The sequence below is a fragment of the Micropterus dolomieu genome, linkage group LG21 (assembly GCF_021292245.1).
Source record: "Micropterus dolomieu isolate WLL.071019.BEF.003 ecotype Adirondacks linkage group LG21, ASM2129224v1, whole genome shotgun sequence".
Classification (NCBI taxonomy): Eukaryota; Metazoa; Chordata; class Actinopteri; order Centrarchiformes; family Centrarchidae; genus Micropterus; species Micropterus dolomieu.
Window position 1 is genome coordinate 31,350,576 of NC_060170.1, and position 17,535 is coordinate 31,368,110.

The 17,535-nt window shown below is 42.1% G+C and overlaps 3 protein-coding genes across 3 annotated transcripts; all 3 read right to left on the bottom strand.

Annotated features, from left to right (window-relative positions):
• Positions 1-871: 871 nt before the first annotated feature.
• si:ch211-170d8.2 (uncharacterized protein LOC571755 homolog) lies at positions 872-3,700 on the bottom strand. The gene is made up of 3 exons (XM_046033943.1): positions 2,868-3,700; positions 1,632-1,776; positions 872-1,499 (listed from the first exon to the last, which is right to left on the bottom strand). Exons 1-3 carry the CDS (start codon positions 3,283-3,285, stop codon positions 1,154-1,156), a joined length of 909 nt encoding a protein of 302 aa, XP_045889899.1. The 5' UTR covers positions 3,286-3,700; the 3' UTR covers positions 872-1,153.
• A 146-nt stretch (positions 3,701-3,846) lies between these two features.
• hps4 (HPS4 biogenesis of lysosomal organelles complex 3 subunit 2) lies at positions 3,847-12,113 on the bottom strand. Its single transcript, XM_046033942.1, has 13 exons — positions 12,096-12,113; positions 11,786-11,912; positions 11,054-11,144; positions 10,835-10,978; positions 10,617-10,724; positions 10,265-10,381; positions 9,222-9,316; positions 9,062-9,134; positions 6,469-6,593; positions 5,690-6,368; positions 5,358-5,484; positions 4,907-5,018; positions 3,847-4,602 (listed from the first exon to the last, which is right to left on the bottom strand). The coding sequence occupies exons 2-13, from the start codon at positions 11,815-11,817 to the stop codon at positions 4,431-4,433; spliced, it is 1,875 nt and encodes a 624-aa protein (XP_045889898.1). The 5' UTR covers positions 11,818-11,912; positions 12,096-12,113; the 3' UTR covers positions 3,847-4,430.
• A 2,388-nt stretch (positions 12,114-14,501) lies between these two features.
• Positions 14,502-17,343, bottom strand: LOC123960589. Its single transcript, XM_046035412.1, has 7 exons — positions 17,036-17,343; positions 16,768-16,942; positions 16,604-16,674; positions 16,347-16,520; positions 16,169-16,266; positions 16,017-16,088; positions 14,502-15,933 (listed from the first exon to the last, which is right to left on the bottom strand). The coding sequence occupies exons 1-7, from the start codon at positions 17,049-17,051 to the stop codon at positions 15,790-15,792; spliced, it is 750 nt and encodes a 249-aa protein (XP_045891368.1). The 5' UTR covers positions 17,052-17,343; the 3' UTR covers positions 14,502-15,789.
• Positions 17,344-17,535: the final 192 nt, after the last annotated feature.

The window sequence follows — 17,535 nt, forward strand, 5'->3', positions numbered from 1 at the left end:
TGGTCCCCCCCCCCCCCCCCCCCCCCCCCGGTAAATAAACCAAGGGAAGCAAACATGTCTTGTCAGATTTATTCTCCATATTGAAATGTTCATCCTAAGAGAGTCCTTTAATGTAAATGTGTTAATGGGGGGGTGACCATTTTTCAGGCTGTCGCTGTCTTTCCTTGTTTCTCATTTTCAAAGCAACTGAACACGTGAGATGAATTTAAACTGAGACAAATTTTTAACAGCAAAACATCTGCCGACGTGTCCATCGTCCAGGCAGCAGACCCACTCGCACACAAACGACGAGGTCTGCCACCAGTCACACAGTATGAGCGTGTGTGCTTAAATATGAGTCCCGCTGTATGAATAGGATAAATAGATGCTCTTGTGAGGGCTGTAGGCAGCAGGTGGACTGAGAAATGTATTTGAGACCTCTCAGCTCAGATCTGGCATATGTCTGCAAAATTGGAAATGCTGATAAATGCTGTCTCTTTTTAATAAATGTGCTATTTTATCAGAAGGTGTTGCTGCGTTTTTTTTTTTTTTACTTTGTTTGGTATTTAGCAGTAGCCTTCTTTTAAATTTGATCTTATGAGAAGTACTGTGCCTCCACAGCATCCAAAGTGGGAATTTTTTTAGTATATGCAACTTTGAAAATGCCTACAAAAACATAATAGACACAGCTAAGTTCAGCAGGGTTACAGCACATGTGCAGGCACTTTTGTTTGTACAGGTGGTGTTTGCTTTTGTTTTGCCACCTTTTTCCCACCAGCTGTGAAAACATCTTTAAATAGAAGCACATATCTAAAAGGTGTTGGTACCATAATATCCAAAAGAGGAACACAGCTGAACAAAGTCCACCAACAGAAACGGCCATACACTTATGTCAGGAGCCATTGACAGATTGAGCTTTAATAACCACAGAATGACTCCATAAAGTTACAGTATATCATATTTGCTATTTACATGTGTGTGTGTGCGTGTGTGTGTGTGTGTGTGTGTGTGTATATATAATTTTCCAGAAAAAACACAATTATAAATTAATATATTTGACATTGAAGTGCATCGATTCCTTGTAAGCTTTGAGGTGACGTCTTTTCAGTTAGAAAAGAGTGAGTCGACAGATGAAATGTCTCTGTGCAGAACACAGACCAGTCTCAGTTTGTCTTCATTTGAAGTACAGAGCCATGAAAGGTGTGTGCAAGAGGTGAACACCACCGGCTCCACAGGAAACCCCTGATCCAGCCTGAGTGCATCCCAGGACCAAGCCCAGCTCCAGAACAGACAGCGTGCTGGCAACCCCATCCCCCCACATGTCACCATCAGTGTCCTGCAGAGCCCCTGAAGCTGGTTTTTCTCCTGGTGGATCCCCCCTGGATGAAAACACCACCCGCCGCAGGTTCATCAAGCTGGGACCCCCTCCGGCACCACCCGCCGCCTCCTGCAGACTCTGGAAAAAGGACAGTAGATCCACCTTCAGCTCCACTGTGTTTCCCCGTGACCATAAATTGTACCTAAAGGAGGCGAGAGACAACAGGGTTACAACCAGGCCTGACACTCCCAGAGGCCATTAGTCCAACAATCGCTTTGTGTCGTAGGAGTGACTGAGCTGATTTTGAGTATCAGTATGTTTTGGTTTTTTTTACCTTGTAGGAAGGCCTCGCTTTGCCATAGAGGAAAGCACAGGATGGATATCCAGGTGTTGTGGGTTGGAAAGTTGGAGGTGAAGCTCGGCACTCCTGACTGTCAGTGATGGAATCTCCCTGGTGAGGAGAAACTCCACAGATGTATCTGAGGAGGAGTAGAAGAAGAGGCAGTCAAGCGTCTGTCAGGGTCACAGGATAGTTTAAGACAGTATTTCATGCCACAGAGCAGCACATACACTCATGTCAGGCTTCAGTTTGATAAGCCACAGGGAGGTGAGAAGGATCTCCGCCACAGAGGGGATGTTTTAACTCCTAATACCTTGTTAATCTGTCAGCAGGATATCTCAACAATTCTTGGAGGGGACATTAAGCCAGCTAAGACTCATTTGTATGCAGATAACATGCTCCTCTATACAGCTGCATTAATCAAGCCATTAACGTCCTCCACCCTGCTTCTCAAGCACATCAACCTTCACTACAGACTTGTGAAATACCTGCACAGTGCCACTCTTTCAACACCATTTTATGTTTGCATGTGGCTGCTTAGGATGTTTATAATACAACCTTTTCAGATAAATTATGTACTCATTCATCCCGATAGTCTTGGCATGATAACTGGATGGGCTTCACTGAGTGTAATAGGGTCTTGTATTTCCCCAACAAGTTTTATATTTGCAAGACTGCTGTCTGGGTGTCTGTACACCATTCACCTATTCACCTCTGAATTTTACAACACTGACCTTTTGCTTTATCCACATTGAGCTTGTAGTAGCCTAACCTCTCTGACTAAAAGGGGGATTTAATTTGATGCTTTTTCCCCCTCTACCCTACAGGATAGGCTGTAGATATCTTGATTCCAAATCTAATGAGTGTGTTTCATGGTCAAGAAATACATTCAGCCAAAGGAAAGTAATGGCAATGATGTGTTTTGATGCAGTTTGACAATTTATCACCACAGGTGTGTGCTCTCCAAGCCTTCTTGATGTTTGTGCTCAACAGGCCTACACTCAACTTGTGAGACTCCAGTTCATGTGGTCACAAGAGCTCCTTTTAAATGTTGCATTGAACTACATTTAGTGGCATTAATCACGTGGAACAAAACTGCTCCTGTGCGTCTCTTTGTAAATCACCATGTTGGACCAACCCAATACAGCCAACACATTTCAGTTCTACAGAATAAGAACGACAAAAGATCATCATAACGAGTGTTTTTCAGTCGGATATACTTTGTCTTACCTCCTCTCAAGTGACCTTGAATTCCTTTGACGCTTCTGCAGTTTAGTCCCGCTTGACAGCAGTGGTAAACCCGTCGGACAAAGCTGAAAAGACATTTTCCTGGGAACACCAGGCCATGTGAGGCTCCCGGGGAAAACGGCCTAACCCGGAGCTGCAACAGTGTTGCATTATTCTCAGGAGCTTGCTGTGTATTTTCCAGCCAAGGCGCCGCCAGCTCTGCGCACCGCTCGCGGTGCGTCTCCACGACCCCGCGCCTCCACGGTTCCACGCGTAAAGATGTTCCGGCGGATTCATCTGCAGTTTTCGTTGACTTTGACAGAAATCCCAGCGTGTCTACTGCGCGACTAAATACTCCAATGTCACTTTTCGTCACCGTGAGAAGAAATAGAACAATCCAAATGCAGTGCGAGGAGGCCATTGTGATACTTAAAAATCCTGGCCTTTGGATCTTCACTGAGTAACAACAGACAGCTTTTCCGTTGTGCCAACTCTACGGATGGAGTGTTTGGTCTGCCTGCTATATACCCCACTGACAATGGAGACATCTTACCACTTAGAATTTGAATCATGGCCCTCCTCACAGTCCCTGCCCCTCTTTTTGTTCGTGCCCTTAACCACCCATTTGCCCCCAACTGCTTTCTTTTAATGCGCCTGCATAATGAGGCGCCCCAAAGAGCGCCGACCCCATCCATTCAAATTCAACTACTTAACTAATGACTCTAATGAGTCCATATTTGGATCATCAGGAACGATCCTATTTACAACACGTATAAGAAACATTCAGAACATGAACAAATGCATTTTATGGGCTTGTGCGTGCGTCATTCTTCATTCCAGTTGTAAACATTTTGAGACGGGCTGTTAACCCTGAGGCTGAAAACAATGGGGCCAGTTTGCAGTCTCACATGCAGGCCGCTGATGGCCCTAATAAGGCTCATGTAAACAAGCTTTTACAAAAGTAGCGCACACAATACAACGCTGAGAGGATCACGTATTCATTTAATTTCCACTAATGCTGCAGTATATAAAAGTGCATATCTTCTCATCAAATTTCAGAATACAGACTTTTTTTTTAACAAATTGCACTTTAAGAGAATACAATTGTGCATCAAATAGCGAAATAGTTAAATTACACGTAGAACTGTTTTATAATTATTTTAGAAATGTGTGTGAGAAAGCAATACAGTTTTGCAGTTTATGTGCAGCAAGGAAAAGCATGTTTCTGTACAAATGCAGTAGGTTAAGTGGTATAAAGATTTAATCTTGCTTTAGTCTAAATTTCCTATTAAAATGAATAAATACATGAAAGAGGAATTGTCACATTTGCTGCATTGGAGGACATTCTGCTATGAATATGAGTGCATAATGTTTCATCAAAGTGCACAATATGCTAATAACATACAATCTGTTACAGAAACAACAACAAGCTACAAAATAGAGGGAGCTTTAAATCATATTCTCACATTTTTTCCTGTTGATTTTGAGGTTACTCACAGGACAGTTCTTCATATTTTAACAAAATACTCCTCCTGAACACAGAGGAGACGTCATGATGCCGTCTTGTCAGAGCAGGTTAACCCCGTGTTTCATTAGTCTGTGTCGGGCCTTGCTGGGCAGCGAGAAAGCACTGTCCTGGTGGTTAGGGACGCCCGAGTTCCTAAGTGATCCCCCGTGCAGCTGGAAGAAAGTCTCCTGGGCCACGCTGCTGGTTCCATACACAGCAGCATCAGCACTCCTGCAGTGAAAGTGTCCCACACATTTACATTTCAAGCATGTAAGTCAGATGGCACGCAACAGGAAAGAGCAAAGTGACACAACAAACAAATTAAACAACAGAACAGTTTTCTTCTCCAGTAAATATGAGTTTGTTGCGGTGTGATCTACGCAAGAAAGGGAAGGACATTCAGGTGTTGGTGGGATGTGATAATGGACGCGATTAACTGACAGATCCAAACCCCCACCCCCGACTTCTACTTGAGGAGCCTTGAAAGGCACGAGAACCCCCCCCCCAGCCACCAACACGTCACTGCCATACTGACCTGATAATAGCCTCCTGCAGAGTTTCAGTGTTACAGAAATGCGAGTGAAGAAGTGATGTGGCCCTCACAAAAGGACGCTCTGGGGCTCCCCCTGGTCGACCAGACAGGTTGGCTGCAGAGACACACAATAACAAGAGACTGAGTACGACAGCGGCACATTAACCTGGACAGGCATGTCTGGTGCACAAAGGAATGCTGATCACAGTATTACTAATTAGCCGTTAGCTCATGCAAAGACAAATATAAACTACCAACCCCCCGAAGTCCTCAGGTAGAGATGGTGGGGGCAAAGGGCTTATACTAACTCTAGAAGAAAAGTGAAATGTGGGAAACTGGAAAAGACAGAATTATCAGACAAATCAGAAATTTAAGAGCAGAGCGAGTAAAGAATAAAGAGCGACACAAAGAGTGAATGTGGAGGAGATAAGTGAGAGTATTATGAGAGCCTCACTTGTCAGTGTGCTCTGAATGCAGTCAAAATGGGCAAAGATGTAGGGTCCTGGAGTGCCCGGGGCCCCTGGGGAGATTGTCCTCAAATGGGCCTCAAGTCCATTGAGTGACGCCAGGCTGCTGTGATACTGAGCGCAAACGATAAAGAGGTGACAAAACCATATGTTGGCATTAGGCAAATTAGTGCACTCATGTACAGCTGCTGGACCACTGAGGCTGTGTCATGAAGCTTCTTTTTGAAGCTGCCGTTTTGTGCTCACAAACTTTCAATATCATAATGTGACAAAAATGAGAGAAATCCCAGTTATTAGCTGGGTTGCTGTTGTTTCTCACCACTTCCTCCATAGAAGCCGTGTCACTCAAGAAGTGAGGCTCCACCAGCAGAGCCAGCACCAAGCCTTTCACCCGGTGCAGGTACAGCGTCGTGGGAATCAGCGGATTCTCCTCTGGCTTGGCAAAAGCACCAGCGCTGGGGGGACGACCTCGCATCTCTGCCTTGCGGCCTTGAGCACTCCCACGGCCACCTCTGCTGGCCTCGCCGAAAACCTTATCGTCATGCGATTCCTTATTTGCAGACTTAGCCCGTCTGAAGTCGAACACCGTCCCACATGCCACGTCTCCATCTCCTCCACCTCCGTTCAGACTTGAGTTTTCTTCAAACACTGAGCTGTCTTCGTCGTAATTTATCTGGCTGCCTCCACCTCCATTGCTGTGAAAACTGTGATAAAACGACCCCTCCAGCGCTTCCTCCTCAGCTTCATGGGAGTGTTTTCCGTTTGAGAAAGGAGGCTCCGGCGACTGTGGTGGGGGGTGGAGTGGATCAGCGGTGCTCTGTGATGGAACTGGGCTAAACATAGAGTTGTCTGACAAGTGAGGCCTGAAGGACAACTTCTGGAGAGACTGGGAGCAACCTGGATCAGATGGCTCTGACTCAGTGGAGGGCGTGTCAGATAATGTTCTTGACAGACGAGTCTTTGTTGGGGGAGTGTCTTTGTGTGGAGTAGAGTGGGAACTGGGGGGTAGAAAACAGTTTGAGACATTCTCTGGAAATGTTACACAAACATCCTGTTTTAAGTCAAATAAAAGTACAAATTAGTGAGAGAAGAGGCTACCTGAAATCTTTGTCGACAGGGTGGGAGTGCAGGTACTGAAGTTCAGACATGGTCAGGAACACAGTAGTTGAGCTTACAGCAGTGCCAAATGGGCTGGAGATACTTTGTCCATTAGGCCTCTGGGCCTAAATCAAAATTTAAAAACACAGGCATAAGACTTTATCTGTTAAAAGAATAGGTAAATTTAGTCAGTGTACTTACTGGCTTACTTGCAGAGAGTTCAGGGAGAAGATCAATCCCACTCACATGTCTGCACAATGAATATGTAGCTGGAGCCAGTTAGCTTAGCATAGCATAAAGACTGGAAACGGGGCAACAGCTAGCCTAGCTCTGTCCAAAGGTAATAACATTCACCAAGAATCAAATCTGAAGAAACAGTCCAGCACATAAGCCCCACAAAATAGTTGTTTTTATACTTGTGTCTGTGTGCAGATTAAACAAGATATAACATGTGAATTAGTGAGCTTTAGAGGGGCTGATGGGCTAGCTATTTCCAGTCTTTATGCTAAGCTAAGCTGACTGGCTGCTCACTCCTGCTTCATTTATAGCACACAGACATTAGTATCAATCTCCTCAGCTACCTCAAAATGTCAAACTATTTCAGTAAAGCCACACAGAGTCCTCAGAGAACAGGAGACTTGCTTGGTGTAGTGACTTGGATACAGAGATAACAAAAGATGAATGGGAGCAAGTAACGTTATGCCATGAAGTCCAGGTTCAAACTATTAACACCAGATTTAGATTCCTGCAGTACAAATGGATTTTGTGTACTTATGTAACTCTGTCCCAATTACACAATTTTGATGCCAAAAATCCAGAGCAATGTGTGTAATACAACACTGAAGGGCACACTGGTTCAGTGTTTCATTGCCCAAGGATCAAATAATTTTAGAAAGCAGAAGCAAACAGTTTCAGCCAAACTACCAGAAACCAAAAAAAAAAAACATAGAATTTTTTTCCCTTCTTCAAGCTAAACATACAATATCTGCCTTTTGGAAAAACCCCAGAGTTTCAGTCAGTTTTTTAAATGTTTTTCCATTAGAGAAATTACCATTGCTATCAAAGGAAGGCCTGATACCTTTTATAAAATATGAGGGAAAATTCACATTTATTTAGGAAATTTTTACATAAGTTAGTATAAAGGATGTGACCAGATAAGTTAAAGTTTCTTTTATGTAATAGCTTTGTAACTCAACAACCATTTTACATGTTATATACATATAATTCATTTTGGGCTTTTATTTGCTTCAATCACTGAACTCATCCTGCCTTTATTTAGAATAGGCGTCTATATGGGACATGAATAAATAAATAATAATTAGGCTTTCTTCCTCTCTCTTGTTTACCATACCGGTAAATCTGAATTGTTTCCATAAAATTAACGATTACGACTGTGCAGAATCTAACCAGTCGAATAATGTGTAGCATGTGTTTGCTTAGGCTATTTATTTCAATCTTATTATATTATCGCTGTTATCATTTCGTTCACCAAGGAGGTTATGTTTTGGTTTGTTTGTTTGTCCGTCAGCAGGATTACGGAAAACTAGCAACTTGGTGCAAGGGTGTAGCAAGGGCCAAGGACGAACCCATTACATTTTGGAGCAGATCCGAATCACAGGGTGGATACCACAAATTACTTTTTCCACTTTCATTAACTTTGCAAGATATTCATGTGTGTTAATCCAGCTTCGTTCTGTTGTTTCAACATTTGTTGAATGAAAATAAAGGCAGCCGGGTTCAGCTGGGATGAAGAAGTCACATTGTGTGTCGTTCAAGCCACATGCAACGCTTTCTACAAATTACAGTCTGTCTGTAATGAAACGAAATAAGATAATCTCGACCTTGTGTTCCCTAACAAATTGGATAACAGCGCATCCTTTTCAAGACAGCTGCATCACTCAGGCGACCAAGCAGTCAGAGACAGAGTCTGACCTACAGTTTTCGCAGTTACCTTTAGCTTACTTTAGCTCAGAAACTGACCCTAACATGACCTGGGAAAAACCTGTGTCATAGTACCCCTATTTTACCTTCACAGTTTGATATATCTGTAGTTATATTTGTAGGCTTAACTAAATGTTTTCTGATTTCTACACTGTAGGACAGATACTACAATTATTTCACTATGTGTGTAAATCAAAATGGTTTTCTTCTCTAAGCAAATTTAAATATGTCTAACTTAAAAATATCTTCCTTCCTCCTGAACATGCAGTTTTCATAACTGTTTTTGATAATACGCTCAGAGTGCCCTTCTAGTTTACTTTTGGGTAACTTTGTGTTAACATAATTGACAGAGGGAGATGGGGTGGGATGAGGGTGACTTGGGTGATACATTTATTTATGTCTTGATGTGCTGAAAAAAACCCAAATGCTAATAAATATAAAGCTCCATTAAAATGTCTGGGGACACACTTACATAATCTTAATCACTGGTTAACACCATGTGGCCTTTTAATTGGATCCTAGGCTGGTTCTCAGAAAAAATTTTAGTTCAATGAGTGCAAAAGATTGTAAAAATGTGTTTTATGCACAAGTATACTATTGCTGATCTGTTTGAGGGCCCTTGGTGAGAAAAGCTTTCCCCATCATGTCCTACCTTGGTGTATGTTTCACTCTCATGAAGCATCACCTTCATTGTGAGCTCTGGAGACATCTGTGTGCTTACAACTCTGTGGGGAGAAAAGTCAGATTGTAAAGCCTGTAATTTACAAAAACTCTCCCACTGACAGGTGGATATGCTCAAAATGTCAGCTCACCTTCCTCTGAAAATAATACAGCCTGCTAACACTAGGGGGCAGCGCTGACAGGCCTGAAGAATGAGGGCAGCTTTCAGCAGGAGAAGTGGGTCAACCTGGGGGCAGAATTTAAAGGGTACATTTACATAGGGGTTAAGTGTCTTGCTCAGGGACATATTGGAGTTTCACAGTGGATTCTCTCACACCAAAGGCACGTGTCTTATCCGCTGCACCATCACCACCCCAGCGTAACTTCCGTATTTTTCCAACCTGGACCATATTTTCCCATGTTTGTGTGTCTTTGTGACTAATTGGGTCAACATTTTTTGATCAGAAACTGGTCCAGTATTGAGCAAGCGCGCTGCAGTCTGCAGCAGCAAGACAACTTAATCTTTGCAGATAATTGCACCCCATCAAAGTACATCCACTAAAGTACTTGTTTTTGCCACCGACAGGCTCAGATTGGTATTTCAAATGTCTGACAACATTATTGAAAGGATTCTTACAGAGACAGACCTTTTTTTTAAAAGAGGAAGATACTTTTAACGTTTAACCAGAAATGCTATATTGCTCACTGATGCCGACTGCAGCGCACTTGCTCAATAAGGCACCAATTTCAAGAAATGTCATCCCACTTAATCACATAGACACAAACACATTGGGAAATAGGGTCCTTTCAGTTCATTAAAAAAAAAAAGGGGGGGGGGACACATTGTAATTTAACCTTTTGTTTTGTCTATTTCCATTTTTTCTGCTTATCTGTGCTAAGCAGAGTATTCAAGACAATTTAACCACACACAAGTGGCTAATAAGCCAGAAATATCCAGTTACTCATATTAACTGGCATTTGGTTTGCAGCTTGTGCACATCTACATTTACTCTCTATGTACAATAATTATGCAGAATGTGCCTCTTCATTGTCTGTAATGTAATTGTGAGCACTTACGCAATACCACATGACATTGCAACAGTCGTATCCTGTCAGAACACATCTATGTGCTGTTGCAGTATTGGAGAAGCCGCTGCAGGTTAAATGTAGAACCGTGACTACATATTGTACATACATTAGTTGAGTCAATGGTCCTCAAGCAGCTGAAGATGTGATGAAGCTTTGAGGATCCTGATTGCAGGTGTGTGAGGTACTGCGCCCATCGAGCAGCCAAAGCTTCCTGACTGTTAAGCTACAGTGCAAAGCAAAGTTCAAATTACAACATGCAACTTTGAATTAATTCTCCCTAAAATTAAACCAAATGACCTTAAGTGACTTTAACTCTTAGCTTTTGTAGACTGCTCTTTCAGGTGGTCTACATCTTGATAGTTTGTCTTTAAAATAAACTCTAAACCCCCTGTGGAACAAACCAGACTTAAAAAAAAATAAACAAGACTAGTATGGTATAAGACAAGTGAGGACTGCACCTGGTAGCTCTGTCGGACAGAGCCATTGTAGAAACAAAACAGGTTTATTAGCTGATCCAGGAGCTCACAGACACTGATGGTGGGGACTTCCACTGAGCAGCCCAGAGCCTAGAGGGGTGAAAAAAACACAATAACTATCAAAGACTCATATTCAGGAACAAAATAAAGTCATAAACGTATTCAAAATTTGCAGCTGGACCTCCTGAGTGCTCACTCACCCAAAAAAAATCATCTCTCATTCGGATGGCAAACTTGTTGCGGTGCAGCCTCAGTATGCGCACAGGAGATAAGGAAAGTTCAGAGACACAGCGGCTCACGCCGGCAAGCTGGCCACAGAGCAGCTCCTGCCTGTCTAAAGGGGTCTGACAGAAATACACACATATAATACAAAATAAACACACAAACTCCAAACCACAATACAACCAAACTTGTCGAACCTCTTCAGGGTAGAAGTAGCAGATTCCCTCTCTTGTAGGGTCACCCTCTCCTTGGACCTTGGATCCATCATAGAGGAAGAAATAAGTACACCTGCAAAATAAGTACAGCGAGAAATGTCTGAGTTCTTCCATTTGATGGTTAAAAAGCAAACACAGTTGTTGGCTCTATGGCACATATGGGATTTAAAATTAATCAAAACAATTAATGTCTTTAATTTGTGGGCATCCACATCAGATGTGTAGTGTAGGAACTGTTGCTCTTTCATACATCGTCCTGCCATTTTAGGTGACAATAACTGAACACATTGACATAAAAGGTACTTTGCTGAAACATTCGTAATAAGATGTGCAAATCTGAAGTAAAACATTGAAATTGATTTGTGTTTGGCTTCCCTGGACACAGACTGGAGAATTATTACTACAGGAGGTTTTATTCCATCAGTAGTTCATTCATTCGCTTGACATGAGAAGCCACATGCCAAACATCTATTAAAGTTGCGGTTCCAGGTGTAAGATAAAATAATGCAGCCAGAATAATAAACTCTGGAGCCAGCAAGCTGTGAATGGCACCCCATAATATGCAAAACACTGATGTTTGGTTTACAATAATAATGGGTTCATCATTTCAGTTTAGGGGCTGAAAGAGAAAGCACATCAGACCAAATTAAAAGTCCACCCTGCAGCTGTCTGTAGCTGGTTTCTGAACCAGGACGGGGTCTCAGCTGATCTTACCTTCTCGAGTCTGGCGGCAGGAGCTCAGCCATCACCGACACGCAGCCCAGAAAAAGCGAAAATGTCCCTTAATCATCAGTTATCTTGTATCCACGTATTTCCAACCCAGCAGGCTGCAGAAGAACTCCTGACAAGAAGCAGAACTGCACATTTTACCCGCGATGTTAACAAAAAAAAAAACCCGACACACCGCAGACTCAGACCAGCTGTTGGGTCCAGCTAACAACAGAGGCATTAGATTTTCGCAGCTCTACCGTTTATATGCTATTTGTGCCACTTGAGGAATGCGGGTCAGTCACACCAGACTCACCAGTCACAAGAAGTTGAAGTCATGTGAATGTACGGCAAGCCAGCAAGGACAAACCAGTGCTCCACTCAAGAAGTGGTAGAAGAAATATTTGCATAAGCCTATTTTACTTAAAAGTAACACCGCCTCAGTGTAAAAAAAAGTATGTTTTATTACTGAGGCATCACTAAGCAGCATTTTAATGTTGCAGCTAATTTCAACTAGCCTACTTTACTTTTGGGAATCTCAATCTGGATGTATGGTTATGATATCAGAATCAGCTTCATGTGTAGGCATAGGAGGGATTTGGCTCAGGATTGAATTGCTCACGATGTGCTTACTTATACAACAATACAACAATAAAATCAGACACAAGCCACAGAACACATATATACACACCAAACAAAATCAACATAGACAGAGTGAGACAATAGTGCAATAAGCATAATACAAAGGATGCAGGAGTAAATTATTATTATCACATATTATTATTATGTCCATGTCGGGGGTGGATGTGATATACAGGTACACATACAGGTACAGATGAACACAGTGCGATGGAGCATAGTGCGAAGTATTATGTGCAGGTGTTATGTACTTGAGGTAGGTGGGTTTGGTATACAGTATATACAATATACACAATGACAATATGAACAGTGTGAACAGCTCTGAAATAGAGAATGAGAGAAAGATTAACAAATAACAAGTGGTAACCAGTAAACAGGTGGCCGATTAGAGGCAGAGTTACTGTGTTATTGCACAGGAATTGTTCCTGACACCGTGATTCAGAAGTCAGCTGTTCGTCACAGTGATGGTTTGTGGGGAAATTATGATTATGTTTTCTATATAAACTTTTAAAACAAATGTAGTAAAAACCACAACAATTGTCTCTGAAATGTTGTGGAATAGGAGCATAATGTTGCATATAGGCCTAATGGACCAAAGTAGCCTAAAATTGTACATAAGTGCTGGAGTATATAGTATGTTACTTTCCACCTTGGCTTTCTAAAGGACCACACAGACCCTGGGTCGTCAGAGCATCCTAGAACACATCTTCACTCTTACATTATAACTAGACACACTGTGAATAATACAGTTTCATGTTTATTATTCACTGAGAGCTTTTAGTGCTCAAAAGACTGATACTTGTTTCTTGTAAAAATTGTCATGATTTTACATGATTTCAATTGGGTAATACCAGATGCTATGCCATTTTAATAAGCAAAGCTGCCTCTAATATCCAACAGCACTTACTCAAGCTGGAATTTGTATTTGCTTTTTCAGACGGACCTTGAATATATCCTTCACAGACACTGGATATTATTTCACCTCAGACACATAGACTCGTGAATAAATGACCACGTGTCAAGTTGTTCTCAGACACAGCGAGGTGGCCACATGGCCTGTTACAAGAACATGACTACAAGAATTACAGGCTGTGACCAAGATGTGACATTACTTCAAAAAGCTCTTCTGAAACATTTAAAAATGTGTGTTTGTCCTCATCCTGCTGCAGGAGGCTCTTTATCATTCACAGTGATGGTATAGATTCAAAAGAATAAAATAATAAGACTATTCAATTAGAAAGGGATAAATGCTGTGCCTGAAGGTCAGATTGTCCCGACTGCAGTTAAAGAAATGCTGTGAATCATCTCACCAGATTTAATTGTTTAGCTTTTTAATCACATTATTTAAAACTATTTAAAAAAGAAGGGATACACAGCCAGCCATCACATTTTCAGGGGAGATCACATGCTTACATTGACTTTATATGTCGCCATAATTAGGCAAAATAATGCATAAAAAAATAACCTTCGTTGTACATTTCCCTTTGAACGCGTGATCCTATGTTCAGTGCTCGATTAAGGATGGCTTCAGCCGGTGGTCGTGAACGCGCGCAGCTCTGTCAACCAATGGCTGGATTAAAGCTCGATCAAACTGGACTCAGCTGCTCAGGAGAGACAACTGCGGATAGAAATCGCATCTATTCTGGAGGCAGGATTCGAGTCTATAAACCAGATCGACTCCAAATCGTTGGAGGAAAAATTGCGCTCCCTATAAGTCGCTGACCAGTCCGCCATTTTGACTTTGCCCAAACCTCCGTGCGTGAGTGCAGGGCAGCAGTGTGCGCTGCAGAGGCGCTGGATGGTGTCCTCCTGCAAAAAACCTGCAGCTGGAGACGTTGGACGTGCAAGCAAACACTGTAGGATTAACTTCGTGTTCAGGATGCCTCAGTACAGCTGTCTTTGTGGAATAACACCTAGAGCCTGTTTTCTAATACGCTCACACTAGAAATAGCAGCAAGGTCCTGCTTCACAAAGTAGCCTGAAAAAGTCAGACTTGCCATGGGGCATTCTTAAAATCTAACCAAAACTCGCGTTTAACCATGTATTAAGCGTTTTCTGGACCAAAAACAACAGATATTCAACAAACTGAAAAAAGCTTTTATTGCTTTCAAGAGCCATGAGATACATTATCTTGTTTTACATTTCATCAATTATTCTGCAGGCTACTGTATCTGGGGCGTACAAAAATAAATAATAAAACACAAGAATGAAAAAAAAAGAAATAGATATATACATAAAAATAAGCACAATTAGGAGCAATAACAAACTGAGATTAAACATGACAAAAGGCTGGTTTTAAATAATTCAAAAGAGAATAAAATGAAACCAAGATTTAAAACAGAGTTTGCCCCTTTCTTTGCAGACAATGGAACAGAAAGAGAAACATTTTTAAAAACTTGATCGTTAAAATTAATACATTTAAAAATGAATATGAATGGATTACATTTTCTCTCAGCACTTATATAGAAACCTAAAACCTTCCACAGCATACATGTACAAGTAGTCTAGTAACCTCAGAGCAATAATGCTGTTTGTAATGCAAAGAATAAAAGTCCCCTTTGCTGCTGTGGCGGAAATCAATTTCACTGTTTTTACTTAATATTTCAAGTGATTTCACATCTTATTACAAATGTTTCAGCAAAGTAATGTGGAGGTGGCCACACTGTGTCCAAATCATACTGACAAGGCAACCAAAAAGTGGTTTTGACTAGCAAAGTAAGTTACCTTTACTTTAACATGTCCAATTATTGTCTCCTAAAACTGCGGGAATATGTTTAAAAGAGCAACAGTTCCTACACGACTCATCTCAAATTAAAGACATTCATTGTTTCATTCATTTCAAATCCAGTGTGCTGGACTGCAGAGCCAACACAACGAGAAGTGTGCCAAAGCACTGTAACTCATGTGATAGTGGAGTCCTCCCGGGGCACAGGGGCTCCACATACAAGCCGCTCTTCATGACCCTCCTACTCTGAACCTTCAGTGGGCCTCAAGCCAGCTTTGGGGCAAATGACGGGACTGAAATGACCTTTGAGCAGAGAAATCCCAATACTGGTAGATAATGAGGCCTATGTACTGTTGCACGTGTAGAGTTGCATGGCTCAATACTGCAACAACAAGAAAGGGTCCGACCTGTATCGTTGCAAACTTGAACCACCTAATGGCAGACGTGCAAGAGACACGGCACCATTAACTCCCCAGCCCACACACACCACTCCAGGTGTGCTGAGGTAAAGGCAACATTTGAGTTAATGTGGAAAATGACGTGACGGAAGCAATTTATAACAGTTGTCTGGCCTTAAAGTAATCAATTGTTGTTTTAACATACTATAAAAGTAAGATATAAACATTAATTAAGAATTTTCACATGGTCACATAAGCTGCTTATCAAGTAATAAGATTTCTTTCTCCAGCTTCCTCATTTTAAGTGCTCTGAATGCCATCTGCTGGTCACGGTTCTCAATCTCCTTTTTGAGGTAGCAGCAGTAAAGGGCTCTTATGTCTTCTGTCTGCCTCTGCAAAATAAATAAACACATATGCTCATATGGTGCTTATTATCCGTCATTACCATAGCCGGCTACTGACACATAAATCTCACCTCTGCACTTCTGCCACCGGTTGCAGCAGATGTGGAGTTGGCCCTCTCCTGGAAGCTGCTACTGTGCACGTTCTATACCAAAAACAAAAACAAGTCCATAATTAAGCATTCAAAGACAATCACCTCAAAAACACATGTTTAGAAGCTCTTACTCCCTCAAAATGAGTGTCGCTGACATCGGTCTCATCACTGCTCAAGCTCTCTGGTTCAGTCTTTGTTACGGGTAGCAGGAGGACGGGGTGGCCTGAGACTGTAGGGGCGGGGCAAAATATTGAATTAGATCAGGGGGACTTCCTACAGGGGTTTTAATCAGAGATTAAGCACACCTACCACTAATAAAAGAGCTGTCAGATCCAGTAAGTGGCTCAATACAGGCACCCCCAGGTAGGACCTCCACTCTTAGCCTGTTGTCTTTGTGCTGCAGCACATCCTCCTCTGCAGAGGTCAGCGACGGGGTTGCCGACCCCCCTTCATTCCTCATCACCTCGACCCTCCTTCTTTTTGCTGAATAAGGATAGATTTGAGAGGTGAAACACTCCCCTGGACATTTCATCCTTGAAAATGTAGACTTGCAATAACACGGCTACCTGTTTGCACTATATTTTTATGTTTGACTTTCACTTGCTGCCACGTCCTTTTGTAGCCGCTGTCCGACACCCTGGGAAGACAAATTATACAGTTTTTATGTGTCAATGATGGTGAGATTATTGGAAAAATTCAATTCCACTTATGTGTGAATAAATTATCTTACGCGTTTATTTTATCAGCAATTCTCTGCCAGGCCTCCTCTCTCAGTTTAGAGGCGCTGGTAGTGTTGGATTTGGCTGTCAATATCTCTCTCTCTTCTTCATACAACTTCAAAATGAGTTCCTGCTCTTTAGAGCTGAAAAAATGTGCCCTTTCATGTTTTTTCATCATCTCGAAATCTAGACCAAAACACAGACATAAAGAAATTATACATGTATGAGTCAAAAGTAATAAACTGTCACGCTATGAGAACTTGAAGAAGGTCTCCTCACCTCTGTCTGTGTTCATGGATTGTGATCCGGGTTTCGGCGTGCGATTGATCTCCCCTTTATAGAGGAGCGGGCGCGCGCAGTTATCCGAGATGTTTCAATGCTAGATTTACTAATCAAATCGTAAGCCGCTGTCGTGAGACGGAATAACCCCGAGATTAATCGATGCGACAGTAAATTGCGGCACGCATCGGTTATCAATGACTGTCTAAGCGACGGATACGGGGGGAAAGATAACCGGTTTCATGAAGCAGGACATCAGCAAGCTTTGTTAACCCAGGATTTTCTAATTCGGCTTAAGGCGCGTTCACGTGAAAGAGGTGGAGTCTGAAACGAAGAGTCACGTGTAACGGAGGGTCGCAACAGATGTTAAATACCACCTTAATGTTATTAGTGTCTGTGCTTTTCCTACTATAATAAATAAAAATGTCTGCTGTGGTGAAGGATATGAAACCCAGTGAGGTGCACACATCACACAAACTCAAGTTCACTTTGTTTGGTGG

Bases quoted from the DNA above. Each gene is read 5' to 3' on its own strand.
- si:ch211-170d8.2 (XM_046033943.1), bottom strand. From the start codon at position 3,285: ATGGCCTCCTCGCACTGCATTTGGATTGTTCTATTTCTTCTCACGGTG. The intron at 1,777-2,867 runs GTAAGACAAAGT...ACTCCTCCTCAG, and splicing joins TCAAGGTCACTTGAGAGGAG to ATACATCTGTGGAGTTTCTC. The intron at 1,500-1,631 runs GTAAAAAAAACC...CGCCTCCTTTAG, and splicing joins AAGCGAGGCCTTCCTACAAG to GTACAATTTATGGTCACGGG.
- hps4 (XM_046033942.1), bottom strand. From the start codon at position 11,817: ATGGCTGAGCTCCTGCCGCCAGACTCGAGAAG. The intron at 6,594-9,061 runs GTAGGACATGAT...ATTTTGATTTAG, and splicing joins AGAGTGAAACATACACCAAG to GCCCAGAGGCCTAATGGACA. The intron at 6,369-6,468 runs GTAGCCTCTTCT...TCTACCCCCCAG, and splicing joins CCTGTCGACAAAGATTTCAG to TTCCCACTCTACTCCACACA.
- LOC123960589 (XM_046035412.1), bottom strand. The intron at 16,089-16,168 runs GTAAGAGCTTCT...TTTTTGGTATAG, and splicing joins GCGACACTCATTTTGAGGGA to AACGTGCACAGTAGCAGCTT. The intron at 15,934-16,016 runs GTGAGATTTATG...TTTATTTTGCAG, and splicing joins CCGGTGGCAGAAGTGCAGAG to AGGCAGACAGAAGACATAAG.